This window comes from Mesocricetus auratus, unplaced genomic scaffold, assembly GCF_017639785.1.
Source record: "Mesocricetus auratus isolate SY011 unplaced genomic scaffold, BCM_Maur_2.0 Super-Scaffold_100007, whole genome shotgun sequence".
In the NCBI taxonomy this organism is placed as follows: Eukaryota; Metazoa; Chordata; class Mammalia; order Rodentia; family Cricetidae; genus Mesocricetus; species Mesocricetus auratus.
In genome coordinates this window covers 26,116,583-26,143,976 of record NW_024429191.1, presented here as the reverse complement: position 1 = coordinate 26,143,976, position 27,394 = coordinate 26,116,583, and the positions used below count along the sequence as shown (strand labels likewise).

Sequence of the window (27,394 nt, the reverse complement as noted above, 5' to 3'; positions counted from 1 at the left end):
TGCCAATGCATGATGTGAAAGGAAGCTGTAATTAGTCATTTACACCTAAAAATAAACTGGAGAATTGTGCTCTCCCACTTTGTCTCATCCTTTATCCCTCTCTGATCTGTGCTGCCCCTGCTTGCATTGGGACTTCTTAGTTATTAACGTCCTGGTCACCGTGAACCTCACATGAGTACTACATCTTAACGCTGTCCTGACTCTAGGCTAGATTCATAAGTAACATGCGTTATTCACAGAGCAGATGAAATTCCATTCCCAAAGACCCTCACAAGGAGGTAGCTAGTTGTTTGTCTGTGCACGCTGCCTCCTTGGAAAGGGTACTATATGCAGGGGGAAAATAGGTTAGAAGATTCCATGTGGGAAAGTCTGCAAGACTCCCCAGAGGAAGTGCATGTTGGCTGAGGCTGGCAATATCACTTCAGAGTGAATCAGAAGAAAGAGACACGGCATATAGCATATTTGTGCAGTGGCACAACACAGAAGGCTCTTGTGATACCCTTAAAGCCAGGCATACTGTGAGCCTTACAGAAGAGTCAAAAGGGAGCCCTTTGGTGCTTCATACAGGGCCGACATTGCTTCCTTTCACAGATGAAGGAACTGAAATTCCAAGCCATTGTGTAGGTATTAGGTGGTATCAATGGATTCAAACAGCCCTGTGCAAGTCTTTCCATGTCCTAATCCCTACAACCTGTGACTGTATGAAGTTGGGTGACAAAGGAGAATTACCATACCAAGTACCTGTCTTCTGACCTTAAAGTAGGGTACCTGGCCTAGATGATCACTTTGGGGTGGGTGGCTCTCATGTGTTTCTCGGGGTCCTTGAATGTGGCAGAGGTAGGAGGAAGAGGTCCCGGCAATATGGAGGAAGCAGGACTCCGCCTGCAGTTGTTGAGTTTGAAGATGGAGCAAGAGAGCCAAGACAAAGGCCACCTGGGTGTCCCTTAGAAGCTAGGACAGTCACAGAGGCAGTGTCCCCCAGAGACCACCAGAAAGGAGCAGAGTCCCACTATCACCATGATTGTCAGTCAGTGAGATCCATTTCAGAGTTCTGAACTAGAGAATTGTAAGATAAGTCCAAGGAACTCAGAGTCAGTAAGCCTGTGGCGATTCATGACAGCGACGGGAAACGTACACAAGCTGTGCTCCACTGACCCATGGACCACGGTTCTTTTCCCCTTTCTTTTCTACATGGCTAAACCAGGAACTATGAAAATTAAAACTGAATTCCTTTTATGTTTCTAAGTTTCTTCAAACCTCATTTCCAAACCTTATAGCAAAGGGTGCGCATATGTTTGCATGTGCTTCTTAGCTTGGTGAATTTTGAAAGGATGTGGTCACGGCCTTTGACATCAGAGGAGGAGCTCAGCGGTGAGGCTGGCTGATGTTGATAGAAAAGATAAGGTTGGAGGCAAGTTGCTTTTGAACGAGTCTCTCAAGATCAACTGTATCCTGTTGCATTCCCAGCTGTTTCTCTACATCGGTTGCACTGAGGTGTGATGCCCAATACGCATCACTTTTCAGAGCTGGACCATGAACAACTTCATCCTCCTAGAAGAACAGCTGATCAAGAAGTCCCAGCAGAAGAGAAGGACTTCTCCCTCGAATTTTAAAGTCCGTTTCTTTGTTTTAACGAAAGCCAGCCTGGCATACTTCGAGGATCGCCATGGGGTATGAAAACACTTGCTCTTGTCTTTGTTTTGTGTTTAGATTGAGCTGATTTGTAGGATAAACTTGAACACCTGGAATATAAGCACGTTGTGTTTAACAACAACAAAATATGCCGAGATCGAAGCAAAATCAAAGAGATCAGAGAGTCAGATGTTAGATTTGGCTATTTTGGTTCTAGAATCCAAAAGTTATGTTTAATTTATAAGCATAGGAATATTTTATGGGATGACTTTTGTGGATAGAACTTGAAGTCCATGGGAAGTATATGGTATTTTACAGGCTGTATAGAGAAGTAGAATATTAATTATTTTTTATTAGGACATAAGGGGTAGCCTAGCCCAGTTTCTCTGTTTTACAAAAGATAATATCCTCAAATATTTTGTATTTCATGTGTGTGTGTGTGTGTGTGTGTGTATACACGCAGAATAATAATGTAATATTCTGAAAGCTGTAAGGCATGTGGCGACCATCTTCACCCATGGCACAACGTCTCAAGAAACTAGGAGTGTGTGACAATGGAACACAAAGTATCTGCCTGAAGACAAGGGCTCCTCCCTACAGTGGCTGCTTAGCTAGATGTATCTAAAGACAACTGCCTTTTGACAGCAACAGTGACAACAAAAGTAAATAAATACATGGAAATAATATAGTGTGGTAGAAGCACTGCGTGGGGATCAGGAAAACTCTGTGCTTCCCACTGAGTGAATAGACCTGGGCAAATGTCCTTCTCCACCAGACTCTTTTCATTGTAATTGAAAGTGTTAGACATCAACCTAAGTGCAGAAGCCTTTGGTTGTATGCAGAGCCTCTTGGTTAGTCTTCCTCGACTACTTCTCAAACTGTGTGTGATTTCTTATCATATCGTTGTATTATTTTTACATCATTAGAGGTAGGGCAGAGATGAGTACTGAAGTTTTAGCTGTGTGGTCAGTGAGTCAAAGATGCTTCTGTTCCTTGCTGCTGTCTCACTAGAAGACACAGGTGTGTGTGTGTGTGTGTGTGTGTGTGTGTGTGTGTGTGTGTGTGATGGGGCAGGACCCGATCTTTAAAGTTTTTCATGAACTTGGCCCAGACCACTTGGGAGGATACCTAGCCTTTTTAGTTTGGGGCAAAATAATACTGTTCCTCTCTCTACTTTTGCAATGCAAAGAATCACTTGTCTTCAGCAGGGCCCCACTGATAATTTGCCAGTAGGTTAGAAGGCATACAGAACTACATACGTCCTGGCCCCATTGATCAATGGCCAGGTGCCAAGCCTTGAGCCTGGAGGATTCACCATAGGACTAATAAATCACATGGCGTCAAGTTTGTGTTTGTGTGAATGAAGCATGCAGCTCACGTTTCATAATGAAAGCATAGTCATGCAACTTTAGTTAACTTTTCACAAAATGGAATTTACACTTTCACTTTTTTAAAAAATATTTTTGAGATTATAATACAATTGCATCACTTCCTCCCTTATCCTTTCTTCCTCCAAACGCTTCAATGCACCCTCCTTGCTCTCTTTCAAATTCATGGTTTTATTTTCTTTAATTATTATTGTTGGTGATGGTGGTTGTGGTAGTGATTGTGTGTGTGTGTGTGTGCCCGTGCATTCACGCTTGTGTGTGTGTGTGTGATAATGTCATCATATATATAATCCAAGCTTGAACTTTAAATCTTCTAGCCTTAGCCTCCAGAGTGTCTTGATTATAGGTAGATGCCACCACACCTGCTTTACTTCTTAAGAGTCGTGGAAGAATTCAAATACAAGCTGCAAATGGTGGTGTGTGCTTTGAATCCCAGCACTAAGGAGACTGAGGCAAGAGGATCAATATAAATTCCAGGCCAGCCTTGGCTACATGGTATATTCCAGGCCAGCCTTGGCTACATGGTATATTCCAGGCCAGCCTTGGCTACATGGTATATTCCAGGCCAGCTTTGGCTATACAGCAAGACCTGATCTCAAAATAAACAAAAACTAAAAAAAGAAAAGTTTCATAAAGAAATAATTCATTCTGTAGCCTTTGGCTGTAGTATCTAATGTTTTCAGGATGTGTGTGTGTGTGTGTAAAACAAACATAAAAATTCTTGTCTTCTAATACCAATTGTTTATATTTAACATTTCAAAAATTTTCTTTATTTATATATATATTATTTTTAAATTTAAATTTAAATTAGAAACAAGGTTGCTTCACATGTCAATTCCAGGTCCCTCTCCATTTCCCTCCCCTCCTCCCATGCCCTCCCACCAACCCCCCCCAATATCCTCTCATTCTCCCAGGGAGGGTGAGGCCCTCCATGGGGGTGTCCATAGTCTGTAATTTCATCCAGGGTAGGGCCTAGACCCTCCCCCAAGAGTTCAGGGTGAGAGTGCATCTTTCATTGTTGGATGGGAGTCCAAAGTCCATTTGTATACCCGGAATAAACACTGATCTACTACCCAAGACTCAATAGATTACCTAGGCCTCCTCACTGACACCCACATTCAGGGGGTCTTGATCAGTTCCATGCTGGATTCCCAGGCATCAGTCTGGGATTCAAGAGCTAACTCTTGTCAGGTCAGCTGTTTCTGGAAGTTAAACCAGCCCAGTCTTAATCCCTTTGGTCATCTGGTCATCTGGCCTCCCTCTCTGTCACTGGATTTCTTGAATTCAGCTCAGTGCTTAGCCGTGGGAGTCTGCCTGTACTTCCATCAGCCACTGAATGAAGGTTCTGTTTCCCAGACTCTCTGGCCATGGGATTGTAGGCTGGCACTCCCCAGATCTATGTCTAAAAATCCATATATGAGAGAGTACCTGCTATGTTTCTCTTTTTGTGACTGGGTTACCTCACTCAGGATGGTTTCTTCTAGTGCCATCCATTTGCCTGCAAATTTCAGGATTCCATTGTTTTTTTTTTCTGCTGAATAGTACTTCATTGTGTAAATGTACTACATTTTCTCTATCCACTCTTCGGTTGAGGGGCATCTAGGTTGCTTCCAAGTTCTGGCTATTACAAATAATGCTGCTATGAACATAGTGGAACAGACATCCTTGTTGTATGAATGGGCATCTTTTTGAAATTTTCTTTAAGCATTATAGAACTGTTTTAATTAGTTATTCATGGTCACCGCTGTCTTGCACTCTGGATGGAGTGAACTTCTATTTAAATATGTATGTAGTTGGGGATTATATGCCTGTCTTCCTGAACCATGTTGTGAAAGTGGTTCTGGCCTCCCAGAATAGTCTTTGGCCTACTGAAACAGTGTATCAGGAAGATAGAGTGCTTGCAGGTGATGACATGCACATACATAGCTTCGGCTGCTCCCTGTGCCTTCCAGGCATTTTGGAAAATGGTCTCGGGTATCTGGGGTTCCTTAGCAGACAATGACAAGGGCCTGGCAGCATGCTGGTAAAAAATGGGTCACAGTAACTGTGTTAGCAGAGGGGAGTCGTGAAGCCTTGATTGGTTGCATTTCTTCATTTCTCTGTTATAAATAACTCTTTGGTGGAGTTGGGATGGAGCACAGCTAGAGGAGTATTTGCTTAGCATGCATGAAGTTGAGCCCGATCCATAGCCCTGCATGGGGGTGCACAATTACAACCCCACACTGGGGAGGTAGAGGAAGAAAATCAGAGGTCCAAGGACATTTTCAACTAGATAGTAAGTTTGAGGCCAGTCTTCAATACATGGGAGCCCACTTCTAAAAAGAAGAATCCCTTTGGCCATTTCAGTTAACCAGAGTGATATGTGGATCACAAATTCCTGAAAGCATAGCAGTTTGCTCTAGTAGGCCAGCATAAGCCAAATCTAGCACACCACTGGCAGACTTAAGTACAGTCTCTGGGGAGGTTGTTGACAACTGAACCATGGGGAAAAGAGGAAAGTCAGAGGGCCCTGAGTGTGAGATGGGAGGGGCAGCAGAGATGGAGACAAACATTACAGGTTGGAAAGACCAGTGTAGCTGATAGGAGCTGAGTTCAAATCCTACCTCTCTCACTTTCTAGGTACAGACTCTCAAGTAAGAATTTCACCTATTTAAGGCATTTTCCTATTTGTAAAGTCAGCACCCCAATGACTCCCCTTCATGTTTATGCTGTGCTATGGCAAAATGGTCATTACCCACCAAGCACCATCATGATCTTCTGACAAGATTCCTTATTCTAATGACTTATTCTAATAATTCCTTATTCTTATATTTTTGGTTGTGAGCCTAGCCATTAACACCTGAGTTATCCCTCCAGCCCATAATTCCTCATTCTAAGGCACCTCAAGGATCAAGCTTGCTATGTCCCCGACAGTGTGGGATATGTTACCACCTAATGAGGGGTGGGATGAACAGTCAAGATCACCGCCACCCTAGCTATTGCCCAGAAGAGGGTCTCTCCCCTCCCCGAGCTGCAGTCTGATCTAGCAGCAGAACCAGGGGGAGATGGTCCCTTTCTTCCCTTTGGAACCATTGTGTAGCATCATCAAAAACACCCTTGCTGGTATCAGACAGATCTGGGTCAAAGATCAGCTCTACCACTTTTAGAGCTCTGTGACTTGCTATAAACCATACAATGCTGTTAAGATCTTGAAACTGCTGTGTTTTTGGAAGCTTAACTATTCCTTTTTTATTTTCTTTTTAATGAGGTGGAGGTCACCATTATTCTAATAATAAGCAATGACTAACATTGAGTGAGCACATACTATATGTCAGTGTATTCATGTGATTTTTTTGAATAAACACCCGATCATCCCTGTAAGTAGGAACTGTTATCCCCTCATTTATAAAACAGGAAAGTGAAAAAAAATCTCCCTGAGATCCCTTATGTCTCCAGAGCTGACACAGTTCTGTGATAAATAGTGCTCTTATGATTAGTGGTATTGCTGACTGGTTGTTAGACAATGTCAGGCACTCTTGCTCTGTCTGTAAAGGGCTCTGGACATTGGCACCTCATGTTCGCTGGTCTGTCACAGTGAAGTGCAGTATGAGCTCTGTCCCTTCTGTGCACACTCCAGGACAACCCCCACCCTTCACTTTCTGGAGCTCTGTCCCGTGTCTAAAACAATGCGAATGCATGCCTTCCTTGCCTTTTCTAGTAAAGTTGCTGTAGTCCACCCACATTTCCTTAGTCACTTTCCCAGGAGAAGTCCACATGGCTCATCAGGCACTAATGCTCCTGTGATGTGTCACCTCACCACACTCTGTGCAGCAGCCTGGGTGAGCACTCACATAGTGATCAGATGACATGGTCCTCATCGTAAGCAGATGTGCTGTTTATGACACAGTTACTTCCGTTGGCCCGAGGCACCAGAATCTAGTACACATCTCCCTCTTTGTCTTCTCTCCGGGTTCCAGGCATACCATACTGGTCATCTCTAAATGTCCCTTCCTTAAAGAAGCTGTCCTTGAATTCTTTAGACTGAGTCAACATCCTAGTATGTTCTGGCCCTTTCTTCAGGGTCTATGCCAAAGTCATAATTACCCATTTACTAATGTGAGCCTCCATTAGACTGGAGCTTTGTAAGGACAGGTATCTGATGATACCAGCAGTTTCCATAATGCTTCCTGTCTCTTATGATTCATTAGGGTTTTTTTTGTTTGTTTGTTTGTTTTTGTTCTTTCTTATGGAGGGAGTAGAAGGAGAAAGGAAGAGAAAGGAAGAAAATAAAGATCCAGGGTAGGATAGTGAAGCACAAATGAGCCTCGTTAGGAAAGGGCTCAGTACTAAAAGAGTAAACACATGACGTGGAAGGTCAAAAGGGAAGGTTCAGGACATAAGAATAAGTAAAGAGTCCCTGGGAGAAACAATCATGGCCTTGTCTTAAGCAAGAAAGGGTTGGGTGATTGGAATTCTCAGCCAGGACAGAGAGCCTATGGAAGCCCCCAGCTGTTCAGGAGAATCATCAGCTCTGTTCACTTGACACTGCACTTGCTCTGAGTGCCTCAAGGACATTTTCCTTTTTTCTGAACCTTCAGTGCTTCAAGTTCATGTTCTTTTGGGGGCTCCTGCACTCAGAACCAGAGTGAAGCAGTTGAAACGCATGCTGTGGGGTGCTGTTTCTCAACGAAGTACAGACTCTCCAGTGGCTTTTTGGAGCAGCCAAGCTTGCAGCAAGGCCTTTCTTCCTGCCTCTCCTCATTCCTCTCTCATAGCTTCCCTTTTCATCTTTAAAAAGCTAACAAACAAGCCAGGAGTGATGGCCCATGCCTTTAATCCCAGCACTCAGGAGCTACGGGCAGGAGGTACCCTGTTGTTATTTCCTGCAGTAAAAATCAGTCTCAGTGAAATACCTTCAAGGAGAGAATTTAGTTTAGAAGAAAGGATTAACTGGAAAGAGGAGCATAGTTTCTACGGGGTCCAAATAAGACCTACACATTGAGGTCCAAACAAGGCACACATTTGAGTCCTAAGGAAGTTAGCTTAAAGCTCTTTTTAAATTTTCACGGGCTGTCTGCTACATCTTTATTTAATTTCCTTAACTAATAGGCATTTTCCTATGTCAGTGACTTAATTAGGATACCAGAAAAAGTAGGTCTTATAGGATGTGATTTTCGTCAAGAGGAGAGTTGGGGGATTGCCTTCATGATACTCAGGAGTCTCACGAAAGTGATCCAGAGGAGGAAACTGCTCTGAAATGCTTTTAAATTCACATAAAATGCCCCCAGTAGACCACCTGGCTGTCCTTGAAAGTCAATACAAGTTTTTATAGATTTAATAGAATGAGAGCTTAGCACAAAATGTCATTTCTCCACAAAATTTCCATCAGTCGAAAGTTGTTCATAAACTATTATTTAACAACCTTATATTGTCATCTAAAAAGGGATTTGTATTGCTAGGCAGTGGTGGCACACACCGTTGCCTTTAATCTCAACACATGGGAGGCAGAGGCATGTGGATCTCTGTGAGTTTGAGGTCAGCCTGGTCTACAAAGTGAGATCCAGGACAGCCAGAGCACTGTTACACAGAGAAACCCTGTATCAGAAAAAAAAGGAGGGATTCATATAAAGACTAGTTAAAAGAGTTTAAAAACTTTAACTATCAGTAAAACTACTTAATTTGAAAATGCTTTAAGGATAAGAATAAGTCCTTCCATCTCGTAAAAACCAAAAATAAATAAATAAATAAGTCCTTCCTGAAAGACTAAATTGAAATTACCAACAAGTTTATAGAGAAGATGCTCAACTTCATTAGCCATCAGGAAAATGTCAATAAAAACCACATTAAAATATGATTGCATCCCAGCTTCATATCCTTTTTTATTAAATTATTATTTGAGAACTTCATCCCTGAGTACTATGTCTCCATAACTCCCACCCTTCTCTGCCCTCTCCAGCTCCTCCTGTGCTCCCTATTCATAACCTCTTCTTTAATTATTATTGTTACATACAAATTACTGAGTCACTTAGCATTCCTCCTAAATACATGCATTCAGGGATGACCACTTGGGATCAGACAACCTATAGAGGAATTCAACCCTCTTTTAGCAGCCATTTACCCCCAGTAATCCTTCATCTAGAGGAATTTCCCATCTGTGCTGGCATGTTAACTGGTTTATCATTATGCCTGTCTTGTAAAGGCAATAATATTGTTGAGAGTTTATGAATGCAGGTATCCCTGTCATGTCTAGTGGATACTACCTAGCAGCAGGCATACTGGTTCTCTGGTTCTTAAGATATTTCTGTTCCCTCTTTGGTGACATTCCCTGAGCCTTAGGAGTAGGGGTTGTATTGCAGATATATCAGTGGAGGTTGGGTAGCCCACTGACACCCATTCTCTTTATTTTGATCATTTGTGGATCTCTGTAATAGTGTCTGTCATAAAAAGAAGCTTTTTTGATGACGAATGCGAGCTACACTTACCTGTGGGTATAATGATGAGTATTTAGAATACGGCTAGAAATTAACCCCCCCAAAATAAGATGGCAGTGGTAGGTTTTCCTCTAGGGTTTATGACTTGTCCAGTTGGATAGTTGGCTAGGTTTATAAATGCTAAGCATGAATTCTCTCCCATCAAGTGGGCTTTAAGTTCAACTGAACAGGTGTTAGTTACTCCTAAAATAAAAGTGCCACTATTGCACAATGGGGATATTTTGCTGGGCCAGTCATCATTGTGGTTTGTAGGCTTAACAGCTGGCTAAGTCTACCGACTGCTCCTCTCCCATGTCAGCTTACATAGCACCTTCTGAAACCTCTTTTTATTTTTTTATTGTTTTTGTATTGTTTTTTATTGTTAGTCATTTCTTAAATGCCTACTATGTCACAACCAATGATGTGGGTGTGAGGGATACAGTGCTAAATAATACAAATGAGGTGTTTGCCCTAGTAAGCAGGCGGAGGAGACAGCCCATAGTCAAGTCCATAACAGCACATGGTAGAAACAGATGGGTAGGCTCTACAGCAGACCTCAGCAGCAAACGGGACAGAGCTGGAAGGAAGTGTGGTTAGAGAGGGAATCTGTATATAGGCCAGAATCAGGGTTTGAAGGATGATGGATGTGCCAGTCAAGTTAAAAAAAAACAGAATGACATTCTGGGCAGTGGAACTGCAAGGTTGAGGACCCTGAGGTAAATAAAAGCTTGGCACATGTGAGGAGGGAGCATAGTTCAAGAGAAGGCTGCAATTTGAGAGTGCAGAAGCCAGGCTATGTGAGCCATCATGGCCCATGGCAAAGACTTTTGACTTCATTTAAACAGCAAGAAGATACCAAATGGTAGAAGCAGCTCTGAGACACCATCTGTTTTATAGTTGGATGTGGTTGTTCTGACTACTGTGGGCCTGGTAGATTATACACAGGGCAGGCAAGGGAGCCAGGAAGCCAGATCAGAGATATTGACCTAACACGTGGTATCTAATCCCATGGATTGTTCTATAGATATTTCATGGTTTAACTTTCTTGTGTTTTTCTGAGGGCTTATCTAGAAAAAGATAGGTGGAACTTGGCCTACTTTATATCCTCGGTCAGGAACAGGTATCCTCTAGCAATGAAGACAGAAAACAAGTTAGAATTCAGTTAGATCAATGTTGATTAATACTACAAAATAGAATAGAAAGGCTTCAGATTATTATACTGCTAGTTTATAAAACAACTAGACCCCAAATATTTTGTATAACTTTTTGTCTAAAGCTATCAAATTACTATGCAGATATAATTTCAAATATGTAAAATTATAATACATGACAATTTTATTGTCTACTCCCCCATTCATTTTTTTACATAAATATACTTCTGTATGTCTATATGGTCTTAAAATTAACCACTTTCTCATATATCTGAATTTTTAATGGTTTGATCCATTCATTGCAAAGATAAACTTATCAGTTTTATGTACCCACATATATGGATGAATATATATATCGTTTATAGCTCAACATTCAAGTTATTTCCAGGTATAATGAAAACACATATATGTGTATATATAAGAAGACTTCATTTTTAAAGTTTTTTAAGGATGGATTTCTTTAGAGAATAACTATATCATAGGATAATAATATTTTACATTTATTTATTTAGTATAAGTAGGTGCATGCATGCCACAGTCCACAAGTGAAGTCATCTCACCTGCTCAGGATAAGAACATTTCCTGGGCTCAAGCATTTATTGATGTATCATTTTCCAAAAAGCTAAAGCAATATACTGAAAGTGGTCCCATGTTGGCTACAGAACCATTCGTTATTTTCTAAGAACCATTTATTTTTTTAAGAAGGAATTAATAAAAAATTCCTTTGCTATGATTTTCAAATATTTTGTTTTACAGGCATCACTTTTTGTGTTTTTTTATGTGCACAAAATAATGTGATGTAAAGTCAGTCATGTATATGTACGTGTACAGTAAGATTCAAGGAATACCTCAAAGCCAGTTGTGTGCACAATAGCAGTCTCGCTAACAGTGGCTAGATGATCATCCCAGAGGCTCGGAGAGGTTCATGTGGCTCATAGCTAGACCAGCCAGCACCTAATCAAGGAATGAATACAATTCGGAAAGGTGTCACATAAGCCATTAAGACTGTTCTATTGCGGTGTCTAGTAACATTTGGCTGAGTTTAAAGCCAGCAGGCTGCAATTCTAGGTAAGTGGCATAGGTAAGGAGCAAGCAAACAGCACAGGCACTTATCGGAGATGAGACCAGCACCTGGTCACTTCCTCAGTGTGTCAGGGATTTACCTTTGTCGCCAGAAAGTCAAGGATATGGATCAGATCAGTGGGGTCCCAAAGTTTCTAAAATAGAGAACTCTCCTCCATGCTTTTAATTCATTACAGTTTCTCTAAGGAATGACTCTTTAAATTGAGAAAGGTGACTTCAGGTTTCCTTTGGAGTACATCTCTTTAAGTGTGTGGAGTCTGGGGTATGTGTCTCAGTTTATAAAATGCCACCAAGTATCCTGTCCTGTTTGAGGGAATGAAAGAACACTAGAGATTCAAGAAATTAAGGCCTGGAAGAAAGAATTCAGGGACCAATGCCAGGAATCACAATACACTTGTCCGTTTAAGTAGCTGAGAGGGAGAACAGACACAGTCCAGGACACCTAGATGAGTAAGGACAGGGTCGGGGAGATGGGGGAAGGGTGTTCCTTACCCACCTTCAACTGTAGATGCCTGAGCCCCAGGATGCAGTGAGCAGATGAACCTGATGCCCCAAACTGACCTCGGGTCCTCCCCAAGAAAAGCAATTCTAATGAAGCAGGAAAGGGTGTTCTCACTTTATCAGACAAAAAAAAAAAGGAACAGTGTGGAGGGTAAGCCTGGCCTTTGCACCAGGAAGTATCCCTTAAATTTTCAGTCATAGTATAGCATGCTGAAAAAGGGGTTCAAAGTGACCCAGTTGGCTCATGCAGTAGAACTGATTGCTGGGGCACAGGCCCTGCCTGTCCTCTGTGCCTGTTAGATGGCTCACCTGTGTGCTTGTTACCTGTGTGCTTGTCACCTGTGTGCTTGTCACCTGTGTGCTTGTCACCTGTGTGCTTGTCACCTGCATTTGCCCATCTTCATCTCCACACAGAAAGAGACAGAAGCAGAACTGTTACGGTGACAGGTCGTTTACAAAAGCTTCTAAGTACATAATATTGCGGCATTTATATTTGTTATTTATTTTTGGTTTTTCGAGACAGAGTTTCTCTGTGTAACCCTCGCTGTTCTGGAACTAGCTCTCTGTAGACAAGACTGGCTTGAATTCACAGAGATCTGTCTTCCTCTGCCTCCCGAGTGCTGGGATTAAAGGTGTGCACCACCACTACCTAACCCGTATTTTTTTAAAGTTACCAAATGCTATGTCGTAAAAAAATTTCCAATCCTTGTCCCAAACTCCATTTCTCTAACAACCCCACAACAACCAATATGAGCCAGCAAGGTGGCTCAGCAGATAAGAGTACTTGTTGCCAAGCCCAGTGACCTGATTTCAACCCCCAGGACAGATTCGGTGGAGGGAGGGAACCAGCCCTTGTAAATTGTGTATTTCCATGCTTGTGCACACATGCAGTAGCTAGCACACACATATACTAAATAAATGTAAAGACTTAACAAATATCAGTTTCTTACATACTTTTCCAATGGAGTTTTATTCATATACATGTAACACAAATAGAAAAGGCTCTTTCTTTGTTTTGTATACAGCAGCCGCATAATCTTTACATGCTACTTTAACTTTTTTTCTCTCCATTGGTTAACAGCCAAGTTTGGAGAACAGTCCATAATGGATACACACAGAGCCTTTTCATCTTTTACAAATGTAAAGTAACTCATTGTATTGATAAAACACTTCCAATTTACATCTAGTGTACTTCCAACTGTCTTGTTTTCATAAGCAACAGAAATGAATAACTTTGCAAAGTATGTCACTTTAATGAATATAACCATGATTGCTAGTCAGAGGCAACTTTGTCAACCTGCAGATATCTGGTCTTGTCGTAGATGTGGAGAGGTGGCTGTTACTGATGTCCAGCAGGTAAAAGGTAGAACCAAATGCTCAGCAGTAGAGAGACTGAGAAGCCCCAGTGTATAGAAAACATGTCCAGTTGTGGAGCTGCTGAGTGACCAAGTCATTCTCCAGAGAAATCGAACTTTCCCCAGAGCCATGTGTGCAAAGCTTATTGTCTAAAACCTCAACAACACCGTTGTCTGATGCTTGGATCTCTGCTGGTCTGTTAGGCTTTAAATAATCTAAGCAGAATTTATTTGCATTCCTGTTGTCATAGCAGCTGAGCATTTCTTCGTATGTTTCAAGAAAAATTTACCTTCCTTTTGCGCGTTTTGCTATAAGGCTGTTCATAGCTTGCAGGAGCGCTTGGTGCTTTTGGAGCAGTCTAGTGTTATGTTTCCTCCCAAGTGATTTTTATTCATCTACCAGTTATTCTGGAGCTCATATCCTAATTTATTTCCATGGAGAGTTCCACACATACCACCTTGGGGTCCACACATACCACTTTCTGCTGCAACACTCTTACCTGCTGTGCCTCAGTAGGCCAGTTAACAAATACAATTTGAACATTGCCTCTGCGAAGTGATTTTGTGAAATGTAATGAAACTGTTCACTATCTGCTTTAGTTTTCTGAACTCACTAAACATCTCCTATGCTCTTCCAATGGAGCTTTGGAAGAGAGTTCACAGACTAGAGATACTGTGAGATGGGGCACAGGACCTGGAGGATTGATGCTTACTATGCGCTACTTAGTTCTTTCAGAGACGAGGTCCTGCTTTGGAGCCCTGGGTAGCCTGGAATAGATGATCCCAAATGCTGTGATTACAGACACACCAACATGCCCAGCAGCACACCCTTCTTGTGAACAAAATCTAAACTAACCTATATGCTCTGTTCTCTGGCTGTTTTTAAATATAACATTAACTGGGCTTAGAAATTGTTGCCTCACTTATAAGACACAAATGTCCACACAAAAGCTCGGTGATTTTTCTTCAACAAAGTGCAGGAAGAAAATGGCTGCCCCTTGAGAACATGAGAGGAACTACCGTGAACTCGAACCTCCAAGGATACAGAAGGGCAGGCGGCAGCTTCTTGCTAATGGGGTTGTGAGGTCACCAGGGCAGAGGCCATTTTATACACCCATCTTTTCATTTGGAGCCCCTTTACCCTCTCCCTCTATCCATCTGTTGCGGTTGTGTTACAGTGCAGTGTTGTGTTAATGCTTCTAACAGCTTTAACATACTCCTTTCAGTTTTGCTCCTCTCTTCCTTTTTCATGCTATTTAAAAACCCCTTCAAGTCCTGTAGAAACGTATGACTTCTGCGATGAAACTCTTCTGTTTGACACATGAGGAAACCCCTATTAGCAGCTTGAAATCTTCTTTTCCCTCCTGCATTACTTGTTTGGATATTGTCTATGCTAATGTCTATTTCGTCTTTTTCCTAAAAACTTTAAAACTGCTTTTTGAACTTAACATATGTTCCTTACCTTTATATAGAGCAACTCTCCTCTTTATTAATGACTACAGTCATTGCAGGATGATTGACACGCTAATTCAACCATTTAGCTATTGATGAATTTTGGGTTGTTTTTTTTTTTTTCTAGTGCAGTAAGTAACACTGTCACAAGCATCCTTTCTCTCATATCTTTGTACATTTTGAGCAGTCATTTCCATTGGATAAGTCCCATATGAGAAATATATATGTGTTAGTTAACTTTTAATACAAGAAAAGAAGTGTATCTTCCTGGTAAAATGGTCAAACAACATAAGAAAAAACCATACGAAAAAAGAGCATAATATATATATGCAGTATATATATATACATATATATATATATATACTGCTTTTTTTCTGTCCCTTATTTCAAACCTCAGCTATGCCCCACTGATCTCAGTTTTTAATATTTTTATGAGAAAATATGCTCATAACTTGAGTAGGAGAACCTCAGTTGCCCTCTGAAAGTTAAACAGGAAAGTAGTTCTGTTTCTTTTCCTTTTGTAAAAATTCTCACCTTTTGGGGGAGGGGTAAAATTCTCACCTTTTGGGGGAGGGGTAAATTCTCACCTTTGGGGGGAGGGGCAAATTCTCACCTTTTGCCCAGTCAGTGTGCTAGTTGAAAAGATGGCTGACCTTAAAAGAAGCCAGATGCTTTTCCCCTGAGCCAGCCTTGTACGGAGTAAACTACAGAGTGAAACAGGGTTGTAGTGAAGCCAGATGACTACAGTTTTGTCTGAGTGTGAGGTCTTGTGGAAACAAGGAAAGAAAAGAAGGTGGGTGTAGGATGGAGTGTGCAGTTTCCCAGCTTGCAATCTGTGCAGCTTTGAGCCTGCTGTGACTTACCCTGGCTGCCACCATTACTTAACCAGGTCCAGTGAAGATGGGCAAGAGCAAGGAGAGAAAGAACCACAGCTAGTTACGGAGCACACTGATGATTGGCAGGATGATGCCTTTTTCTCAGAGACAGCAATGATCTCATCTTTCCTGGGGGTCTTCCAGCAGCACAGGCCATAGTCACACTCAGTGGCAGCACCTAGCATCCCCTCAATCCCCAAGGACCAAGAGAACCACAGAGAGGGAAGAAGTGAGCTGCAGGCCCTGCCCCCAACTGCCCTGTGTTAAGCATCTGTAGGGATAATGACAATCCTGACTCTCCAAGTCTGATTCTGTGTTTCTCCCGCCTACTGCTAGAATAGAGATGAATGTGGAATGTGTGGATTGCCCCAAGCAAGCTCCCAGCAGAAGATGAAACTACAATGGAGAAAAACTCCTGAAACCATTTTAGAATTTCTGTGACTAGGGAAAATGACACCCCCTATGTCAGTCATTTAAGTTTTATTTCATATGACATCAGGATTAAAATGTTGTAGACCACTGTGAAGTTTCAGATGGTACCATAGACCCAGAAAGGGCATTGAGCAGAACACTTGAAATGCCTCGTAAGATCCTGATCACATCAAAGCATTGAGAGTGCTGCAGGTGGCTCCTCTCACAGCCTGATGCCAGGGAGGTCCAGTACATAGACATACTCAGGGGAAGCCAGGAAGCCACCCCTTCCATGATTTTGTCCTAATTTTGAAAACTACTAGGAAAACATATGAGTCCAACCATCAAAATTGTAATTCTCTCCAGCTAAGTATGACTGTTATCTTCCCCAGTGATGTTTCCTGGTTACATAAAAGAACATTTGAAGCTGGGTGTTGGTGGCACATGCCTTTAATTCCAGCACTCAGGAGGCAGAGTCAGGCAGACCTCTGTGAGTTCGAGGCCAGCCTAGTCTACAGAGCAAGTTCCAGGACAGCCTCCAAAACAATACAGAGAAACCCTGTGTCAAACCCTCCCCCTCCAAAAAAAAGAATAAAAAAGAACATTTGAGCAAAGAAAGTGAGGATACATAAAGGCAAAAAGGGCACAGGCTTCATCTGTGGAAAGGAAGGAGGAGAGGAGGTGAGACACCTTTGAGTGACAGTTCATCACTTGAATGATTTTTAACTTGCCAGTATTTCTATGCAGTTGTTTCAGAACTTCTGGGTTAACTCAATGACTGAGGACCCATTTTTTGCCACTTTTATGAAAACAAGGTATAATGGGGCTGGAAAGATGGGTTGGCAGTTAAGAGCATTTTTTGCTCTTGCGGAGGATCCAAGTTCAGTTCCTAGCAGCCAAATGGTGGCTCACAAATATCCTTAACTCCAGTCCCAGGGAATCTAATGCCCTCCTCTGACATCACAGCATTGCGTTCATATGGTGCACATACATATATGCAGGTAAAACATCCATATACATACATAAATAAATCTTTAAGTATTTTACTACAAAGTTACTAAGATGTTGAAACCTTTGCCTGAGGATGTGTGACTGGTGAGGAATGAGTCAGGGTTTGAACCTTAGTCTGCCTGATCAGGAAGCATCCCATCTGTATTCAACCCTACCAAAGTAGAAAACAGAAATTCTGTTGTTTATTGGACACTTGGAATTGTCCTCTTGAGGGTGTCTGTGTTTTTGTTATATTTTTTAAAAATTTCACCATTTATTGTACCTGGTATTTTGTTATGAGAACATTTTCCTACAGGTATATATTGTGTGTAACACATTCACTCCCCTGCCTTCCTCTCCTCCTCCCCCTCGAAGTCACCTTCGTTCTCTCAACACTTTGACTTCTACTTTCATTCCATATCTGGGTGATTTTTATGTATCTATAAAATCTAGGAACTGAATATGAAAGAAAGCATGTAATATTTATCTTTCTGAGCCTGGCTTACTATGGTTGCCTCCAAGTGGGTCCATTTCTCTACAAATGACATGACTTTGTTTTTCTTTGTAGCTGAAAAAGTTCTCTTGTGTATCTACACAGCCTTGTCTTGATCCTTCCCTCTGTTGATGGACACCTTGACTGAGTCCATAACTTAGTTGTTATGAAAAATGCTGCATTGTTTCTCCATGATGTAGTGACTTGGAGTCCTTTGGGTAAATACCCAGGCACGGCGGCCTCATGTAGTAGTAGATCTACTGGTAGTTTTTAGAGAGACCACTATGCTGGTTTCCATCGCGGCTGGACTAGTTTCCTCCTAACAGTGGTATATAAGGCTTCTTTCTGCCACATCTTTGCTTGCGTTTATCTTATTTGTTTTCTTCATGACTGTGATTCTAACTGGGTGAGATAGAATCCCAACATAGTTTTCATTTGTAATTCTGCTTCCGTTAGTGAAGCTGAGCTCTTTTTATGTGTTTAATAGCATTTGAGTTCCTCCTCTGGGAACTAGCTGTTAGTTTCGTGATCCCATGTATTGGTTGGGTTGTTTGCATTCCTGTGGCTGAGATTTCTTTTTTTAGTTCTTGATGCATTTTATATATCCATCTTCTGTCTGATGTATGGCAGGCAAGGTGTCTCTCAGACTGTGTCTTCACTCAGTTAACTGTGTTCCTTGGCTGTGCAGGAGCTTCTTAATTTCACAGGGTTCCATTCATTGACCACTGGCATTATTTCCTGAGAGAGTCTAGCTCTGAACAATGCTACCCAAAGTCTTGTGACCTTGTGTGGTACAGACAGTCAGAATAACAAGGAAGAGTGGAGACAAGCTAACGTGGTCTCTCCCTCTTCTGCTGGCTTTCGTGTGGTTTTCTTGGCAGACCTTACCCTGCTGTTTTTCAGAAATAGCTCAGTTGTTTGGGAAGATTGCAGGCAGCTATCATTTCCCAGAGACTGAACTGTGTTTAGCTCCTGACCCGCTGCTCCCACTGACCAGTTGGGGAGGGAACATCTATGCCTGCTGTTTCCCAGATCAAATCGTGTGAAATTCTGGGAGACTGATGGGACAGATGGATAAGGAGTGGGGACCCAAGTAGTTACTAGGGACCAACTGTGAGGTTGATGATGGACAATCAGATCTCTCTGACTGAAAGGGCTCATCTGAATGACGGTTAGGAACAAATGTCTCTTCAAGTCCATGTGTGGAACAAATGGATACTAGGAATCATCTGAACAGAGAGGAAGAAATCTCCTTGGAAACTATGTGAGCACTTAAATGTGGCACGTCCAAGCTGAGGTGTATGAAAAATAAAGGATTTTAAATGTTAGGGCTAGAGAGGAATTGATCAGTTTTTATGGCTAGCTTGAAACAATAGTAATTGAGATGCTTTGGGTTCAATAACATAGCTATCAAAGTTAATTGTATTTACTACTATTGCTTTTCTGAATATACTTATAGGAAAGAAATTATTTTGAGAAAGGGCAGCCTTGGCTCTGTAGCTAAGGCTGGTTCCAAACTTGTGGAAATTCCTCTGCCCCAACCTCAAAGTGGTAGAATTATGAATATAAGCTACTATGCTCAACTGAAAAACTTTAAATTACATGTACAATTCACATTCTATTTCAACTTTTATTGAGCACTGCAGCTTCAGAACTTCATGTAGAATTTTGACTCCAAATTTGTCTCCCTCCATTTTGAGATATAACTGCAAGCAGAAGCTTAATTATCACTTTTTTTGCTGTAGAGCATGGTTCTCAACCTTCCTAATACTGCTACCCTTTAATACAGTTCTTCATGTTGTGGTGACCCCCAACCAAAGAATTTCTACTTCACAGCTGTAATTTTGCTACTGTTATGATTTGTAATATAAATATTTTTGGAGATAGATGTTTGCCAAAGGGGTCATAACCCACAGATTGAAAACCACTGATATAGACTAACATCAGTTCTCTGCCTCAACTAGTCAGTGAAGATTGGTTTCCAGGCAGAGGATCAAAAAACTAAGACTGGTCTTTCTAGAGAATCTGATGGTGTACAACTCCCAGTGCTAAACAAGTCTACACAATTTATTTACATCATCCTTCCTTATTCTCTAACCAACCCCATGAAGCAGGGACTGGCCTCACATGCTACAAACAAAAAGGTTCTTGGAAGTTAGATGAACTGCTCAAGTTTGTGGCATTAACAAAAGGCAAAGACCAAACTTGAAACCCGCCCCTCCAATCTTGTGTTGGTTTTATGCCTTCAGAAAGAATGACATCTAATGACGTGTTTCACAAATGGTTCCATAGTTGACTGAAACTTTATTCTCAATGGCAGCCACATTCTAGGCACCTGAGAAAGGCTCCTACCTCCAAAAGCCTTTCCTAACTCACCTTCCTTAGAGCCTGACAGTCTCACTAATAGAATGTCTCATTAGTTAAGATGACTCATGTCCTAGGATCCATTTCCTGGGGACAATGGCATTTAGCTAACACTGAACATCATTATCAAATAAAACACCATCAGTTATTCAGACAACACATCTGACAAGCTTCCCAAGGACTGAGGCATGGGACCAGTGTGATTTTATCGGGGGTAATGGAGTGTGTGGCAAAAGACAGTTCAGAGAAAGGGTGTGCTTCAGGACATTACTGTAGCACTTTGAATAACTAAGAAACGTGGGAAAGCCAAATGTGGCAAAGACATCACTAATAGTGTACCTCACTACCTGTCAAGTGTGAGCACAACTACTAATGAGGTCACAGATAGCACAGAGCAGGATATGTTGTCACACGTGCAGCTCTTTTCCCAATGAGTACACAACCTATGAGTCCTACAAGCATTGATGTGTGTCATCAGGACCATGGTGTGTACCACTGTGCCAGACTGAATAGAAAAATCAGTCCCCATCATGACCCTTCAGAGACCCTTCTCCCAAGAGTCTCTTCAGAGTCCCTCTCAGATGGAGGCGGGAGGCAACTTCAGGATATTTGATTGGGAACACCTCAGCTGGCTTACAAAGGGATGGAAAATTTCCTAACAGCAAATTTCTGGAAACAATCAGAATGAACGCCTTGTCTTCTCTCTCACTTAAATGGGTGCCATGTCTCCTCACAGAAGAAGCGCACGTTGAAAGGCTCCATCGAACTTTCCAGAATCAAGTGTGTGGAGATTGTCAAGAGTGACATTAGCATCCCATGCCACTATAAGTACCCTTTTCAGGTAAGCTCATCGGGGACTACAGTGGACAGCTTTCTGTCCCTGGGAGATGGTTAGAATCCCTAGCCCTTGTGAGAGAAGATGGAGAAAGTATGATTCTCACCCATGCTGACAGCCAAGCCCACAGGAAGGGTTGTGTGTTATCCTTCCACTAGTGACATTCATTCATTCATTCTACAAAGGCAGAGACTCTTGGACAGGTTCTTGCTTTCCCATAGGGCTGGGGATTGAGCCTGGGGCTTTGTACATGCTGGTCAGTGCTCTACCACTGACTACAGCCCCAGCCTTGGGGGTTCGAATTCCTCAGTTTCTCCTCTGCAGTTTCTGAAATCTCACAATCTGATAACCATCTGAAGATATGGTACCATTCAAAATAGCAGACACCTGTGGAATGTGAATGAATGTTTACTAGAGATGACAATCTGAATTAAATAGTATTAAATAAGTAATAATTTTCAAGGGGTCAGCAAGATAGAAGCACTTGTGCAGGCCTGGTGACCTGAGTTAGAGCCCCCAGGCTCAGAAAGTAGGAGCAAAGTACTCTGAGACTTGTCTTCTGACCTCCACATTCACATTGTGATGTACTCTCTTTAACAGGCACACAGGGAGGGAGGGAGGGGAGGGTGAAGGGAGGGAGAGGAAGGGAAAAGAAGAAAGATGATAGATGGCAGATAGACAGACAGTTTTTAAATTTCAGCTTGCCAGTTACTACTTTGGCCACATTGTGAATGTTGAGTTGTTACTAGAGAGTCATGTGTTGACAGCGCAAACCACAGACATTTGTCACTGCAGAAAGCTCCATTAGCTGGCCAGTGTACCTTTTAGTCTCTATCTTGCTCACCGCCTTTCGTGTCTACAGTACCAGTGGATTAGATATCTCCTCCTATATCCCACACACCTTTATGTTTCCCAACCTGAAGGACTGATACCCCCTAGCTTGTTGTCTTTTTTTTCCCAGTGTTCTGGGTTGAACCCGGGATCTCGAGCATGTACTAGGCAAGTGCTCTCCCTTTTAGCTACATCTCCAGCCAGATCATCCATTTTTAATGAGTCACAGAACAGGACTTTTTTTTCTGCTAGAAAAGTGGCCCCAATGAGCTGGACCTTCTCTCCCTCCTCTTTCTTTCTCTCACTCCCTCCCTTCCTTTTCCTTCTTTTCCACGTCACCGGCCTGGCTTAGAATGCAGAATCCTCCTGCCTCAAGTGCTGAGATTACAAACTGTAATCAGCCTGAGTTGGAAATTATAAAGCTGGAAGTAAAATGAATGACACAAATTCCCAGATATTAAAAGTATTAATCACAAATGAGTCTGGGGGTGGGGCAAAACTAATGGCATTTCAAGGACCCAAGGCTTGGTTAGTAGTTTCCCTCTTTAGAAATGTGCTCAGATTGTGTAGGATGCCATCCATGAAGAAAGCCGAGTGAACACACACAGGGTCTATGCTGGGCAACTCCTTATGGATTTTAAACTTTACTAAGATTTTTAAAAGTATCTTGTGTCCGTGTTTGTCATCTAACAACTTACATTTACATATACCAGGAAGGTTTTCCTAAGACTGAAAAATTATGAGAAATAAACATGTTATCCAGTCAAAAGACCAACTTCTCTTTCCCTTTTTACTTGAATTGGGCAAATACCCACTAGAGGCATGATACCCAAGAGAAGCCACCTACACTGCGCAGGGTCCCCCTAATGGCACAGCATCCAGGTACTCTGATGAAAAGCACACCGGTTCCCTAGTGGCCAAGGTTAAATGGTAATAAATGCTGTGATGGGCCTGGGGTGGGTTCCCCACTTCTGGGGGCCCTGCTCATCTTGGACTCTTCTGTGTTTCTAGGTCATGCATGACAACTACATCCTGTATGTGTTTGCTCCAGACTGTGAGAGCCGGCAGCGCTGGGTGCTCACCCTTAAAGAAGGTAACTAAACTCCAGTGCTGTGAGTCACCATGACCTTGGTCCTGTGCTGGGCTTGGGCTCCAGGAAGGAGCACAGTGATATCTGTGAGCAATTGGTGTTCAAAATGTGTCCCATTTGTTGTTAGCCAATGCCTGGAGTTTCTATCATGGGCCCAGGAGCAGCAACAAGTATAAGCTAAGGACTGGCCAAATCCAGCCCACACCGCCTGTTCATGTGAGGCCCCAAGATAAAAACAGGTCCTGTATTTAAAATCACTTAAAAGGACTATGTAAGTGTCCACATGAGACCATTTTGCCTGTTGGCTGTTCAAACCTAAAATATTTACTATCTGGCATTTTAAAAATGTTTGCTTACTCTAGTAGAGCAAGAAAGGTTAGAGTGAGGACCCCTCTAGTTAGATCCCAGAGGTTGGCATCCTGGCTCTTCTTTATGCTTTGGGGCAATTTCTTAACTTCAGTTTCCTCAACTGTCAAACTGGAGAGGGAAGGGGGGTAATCGAATCTCTCCACAGAGCGAGCTGCAGTGGGTAAAACTCTTAGAACTAGCAGGCATAACTGATGCCCGGGAAGCATTAACTTGTGTTTGTTTGTTTGTGAGACAGAGTTTCATGGAACCTAGTCTGACTTCCAATTTTCTAAGAAGCTAAGGCTGACCTTGAACTCCTGATCTTCCTGCCTCCACATCCCAAGTGGTAGGATTACAGGTGTTCACCACCATGCCCACCTTTCTTCATCCTCACATTCCTGGCAGCACAATTAGAACCCACACAGTGTTTGAGTCTGTGGGATGAGGAGACAGGGTTCAGTTGTGAAAGTCCAGACACTGCCGGTTGTTAGCCTTTCACCTGGACCTTCCTGCATCTCTGTTTCCTCAGTTATACAAGTCATCTAAGCACAGTCGTAGGGCTGTTGTGAGAATCAAATGAGTTAGGACATATAGGGTGTGTTTAAAACTTCTCCTCCCCAAACAGTACTTGATCAATGTTACTATTCTTATTCTATAGCCTGAAGCCCCATCTGTATCAGGAGACCTGTCTCTAGGCAGCTGAGAGGAGTAAGGAAGCAAGACCCTTGCTATGTCTTGAGGCATAGTACTTCTGTCTGAAAAATGAGGCTAAAGTATGTCATAGGCTTCCAGAGTCAAATGAATTTCAAATGGGATAGGAACCAGCAAACATTAGGCCAACTGGAAAGTGCTCTCAAGTCCAGTAGCCATGGTAGAAAACAGACACTAGGCCAGAAATAATAAAGAGCCCCAGCTACATTCGTGTTCATGTATCTTTTTGTTGTGTTGTTTTGTTTTTCAGGACAGGGTTTCTCTGTAGACCAGGCTGGCCTACAACTCAGAGATCTGCCTATCTCTGCCTCCCAAGTGCTGGGATTAAAGGCATGTCCACTACTGCCTGGCTCATCACCCCCCTCCCCCATTTTACATCAGAGTTTTGATCCAAATTTTAAAACTGGAGGGAGCTCTAAAAAAATCAATAATGTTGGTTTTTTTCTTGTTTTTTAACTAGTGGAGTCCCTTCTATTCCTAAGAAATTTTACTTCAAAGCCATAAGCCTAGAGAGAATAAAAGCAAATTTTCAGGGCCCCAGAGCAGCTCAGTTGGTAGAGTGCTAACCTACCAGGCATGAAGCCCTGGGTTCTAACACCAGCACCATACACACCTGACATGGTAGTGCCCACCTGGGATCCCTGCATGTAGGGGATAGAGACAAGAAGATCTGGAGTGTAAGGACATACCCAGCTACATGAGCCCTTGCCTTAAAAGATAAAATAGCCAGTTTGCTGCCATTCAAATAAGAGAGATGGAAATTTTTCCCTCCCAACTTTCTCTTTAACACCCCCCCAAGGCTTCATCGTAGAGCACACTCATCAAGTTGAGGAAAGTGAGGCTTACATGAGGGTTCCCCATCCTAGAGACACACAGCCAAAGGGAGACAGATCCAGAAGAGAAACTAGATCTGCTGCTGACTGGTTTAACCCACACTCCCTTAATAAGCAACATCATGGGTTGCCTTGGCTATCCTAGTTAGCACTCAGGACACGCCTGCCTCAGAGTCCCATCTCAGGGAGTTAAAAGATTGCTAGTGCTTGATCAACTGGTCCTCTGTTGGTTCCAACTTCTTACAGAAACAAGGAATAACAACAGCCTGGTATCCAAGTATCACCCTAATTTCTGGATGGATGGGCGGTGGAGGTGCTGTTCCCAGCTGGAGAAGCTTGCCGTAGGCTGTGCCCCCTATGACCCCACCAAGAACGGTAAGACTTTCGGAAAGAGACAAAGAGGGAACCATCTCAGCTTCCCATCAATGTGGGGTCATAGACCCAAGACACAATTCTCTGTTTCCAGAATTTTCACTGGGACACCTGTATCTACCATCCCTTCCATGCTTTTCCATATCATAGCTCATGTGGTCCTTGGTCAACCATCTGTGCTACCTGGGTGCTAGTTATAAATATTTTTAAAAGTATCTGGTCCTGCTAGATCAGAATGTGCATGTTAACAAGATCCGTGGGGGCACTGGTAGACAACAGTAAAACCTGAGAAGTCCTGCTGGGAAATCTGAACAGTCTTCTTAGATCTTAAATTATATAGACAGCCCTAAATACACTGTATTCCCTTATTTCATGTAATGACATCACCCCATGTATATGTCTAATTATATAAATTCAGCTCCAAAAACTTGAGGGAGAGAGAAAACTTCTCTTAATTTTAACTCTGGCTTCTTCCTGCCTGGTGTTCAGACTTGCCCTTGACCTGCTCAGTCTCAGAGAAAAAGAATCCATAGTCTAAATGTTTGTTTTTCATCAAAAGTCCAGCCTTGGAGATTGGACTGTGTCTTAATTTTTGTCTAATGTCATAGTGATTGGGGACACCTCCAGCAAACTGCAGCTCTACTCAAATGCATTTTCATAACCCTATGCTTGGTTTCTTCACTGCTGCACTGCTGTCTCTGGTAGAGAGTGGTATCAAAGAAGTGGATGGCCTTGAGCAGTTCAAGGTCACAGCTAGGAAAGGATAGAAACGAATGTTTTACTTCCAGTTTTCTCATCGCTCAGCGTCTCCTACCGCAGACACTGTTTCTCATCCTGTGGTTTTTACTGTCCTAACACAAGGCGGATATAACACACAGTTGGGTTTTCCATGACTTCCTGAGTCACAGCCTCTCACAGCCATTTTAAAAACCACTTCTTTTCATCTCGCACTTGGGAAAGAAAGAGTCAAGGTCATCAGTCTGTCAGCCTTCATGAATAATATTTAGCGTTGGGGAGGTTGGTGCTCACTCCTTAGTACTGTTGGTCCTTCTGGCTGTATCTGAGCAGAGAGAACAAAAGTTTGTTTACATGGATCTCCGTGGGTGGGGAGTTGGCAGGATGCCTGACTCCTAAGAGGAAGACCTCCCAAAGGCAGAGCTGGTCTCAGACTCTACCAGTACCCTTCTGTGGATCCTTGTAGCAGTCACCAGGGGCTCTAATGTCCTCAGTTCTAAAGTGGTACAAGAGGTCTCAGAACACTACGGTGATGTAATCCCTCACCCATTCCCCCTTCGAATCTGCTTCCATTTTACAGTTTTCCCAACGTAGGTTGCAGTGTCCCTCAGCAGGCTTCACAGGCTTTCCCTCACCCTGAGGCCTGTGTGGTTGAGTAACTCGATATGACTACCCTTGGGAAGGGCTGTCTTCACCAGCTCCTCCACGCTGACCCCAGTAGCAGAACAGCTCTCAGCCATGGCCGTGCCTCTGCGGTGCAGCTGTTTGCCTGATAACTTTGCTTATGCACAACAGCCCACTACCATCTCCTCTCGCTTAGTTAGATAGCATCACTCACCACTGTTTTGGCAGGGTTGCAAGCAGTCTGGGGAAGCATACTTAACTGTGCACACAGCACGTCATATTCCTGGGGTGAAGGCTCTGAGGATGTCTTGTGTTAAATGCTACAGTGCAAGGTCTACGAGCGTAGGGCTTTGTAATTAAAAAAAAAAAAGGTTCCAGCACATCCTCTTCTTGTTGCGTAACATTATTTGTTCCTTAACTTCTCTGAGCCTCTCAGGTAATTTCTTCCTAAGTGGATAGAATAATAGGCAGCTACTTCAAGTTACTGCCAGAAGACTCATTGGGGCAGTAGAAAGCTCTTAGCACATTGCCAGCCCTTAATGAGCTCTCAGTAAAGGGTAAGCATGTCCGTTCACCTTTCTTATTTGTGATGAAAGCATCCAAGTCTGAGATACTGCAGCATCTGAGAAATAGCAGAATAGTTGAGAGGAAATGACCTAGCAACACATTTCTGCCACCATAGGCAACCCTAACTACATCCCATTCCCACATTACACAAGAGCAAGATCACCTGAAAAAGAGAAAGTGATCAGCCACAAGATGACCAGGCATAGAAGGGGTTCATCCTGGTGATGCTAGGGCTAATCCAGTTTCCTGGTCCAGATCCTATGCTAACTAAAAACCAGACCTGGGTGTGTGTGTGTGTGTGTGT

The 27,394-nt window shown here is 42.6% G+C and overlaps 1 protein-coding gene across 1 annotated transcript in view; it reads left to right on the top strand.

Moving 5' to 3' along the window:
- The first annotated feature begins 1,408 nt into the window (after positions 1-1,408).
- The window catches only part of Itk (IL2 inducible T cell kinase), a 61,791-nt gene continuing 35,805 nt past the window's right edge, over positions 1,409-27,394 (top strand). The window contains exons 1-4 of the mRNA XM_005071895.4: positions 1,409-1,671; positions 20,881-20,985; positions 22,822-22,903; positions 25,039-25,167. Coding sequence (XP_005071952.1) covers positions 1,534-1,671; positions 20,881-20,985; positions 22,822-22,903; positions 25,039-25,167 — 454 coding nt within the window. The 5' untranslated portion in view covers positions 1,409-1,533. The remainder of the gene's footprint in view (positions 1,672-20,880; positions 20,986-22,821; positions 22,904-25,038; positions 25,168-27,394) is intronic.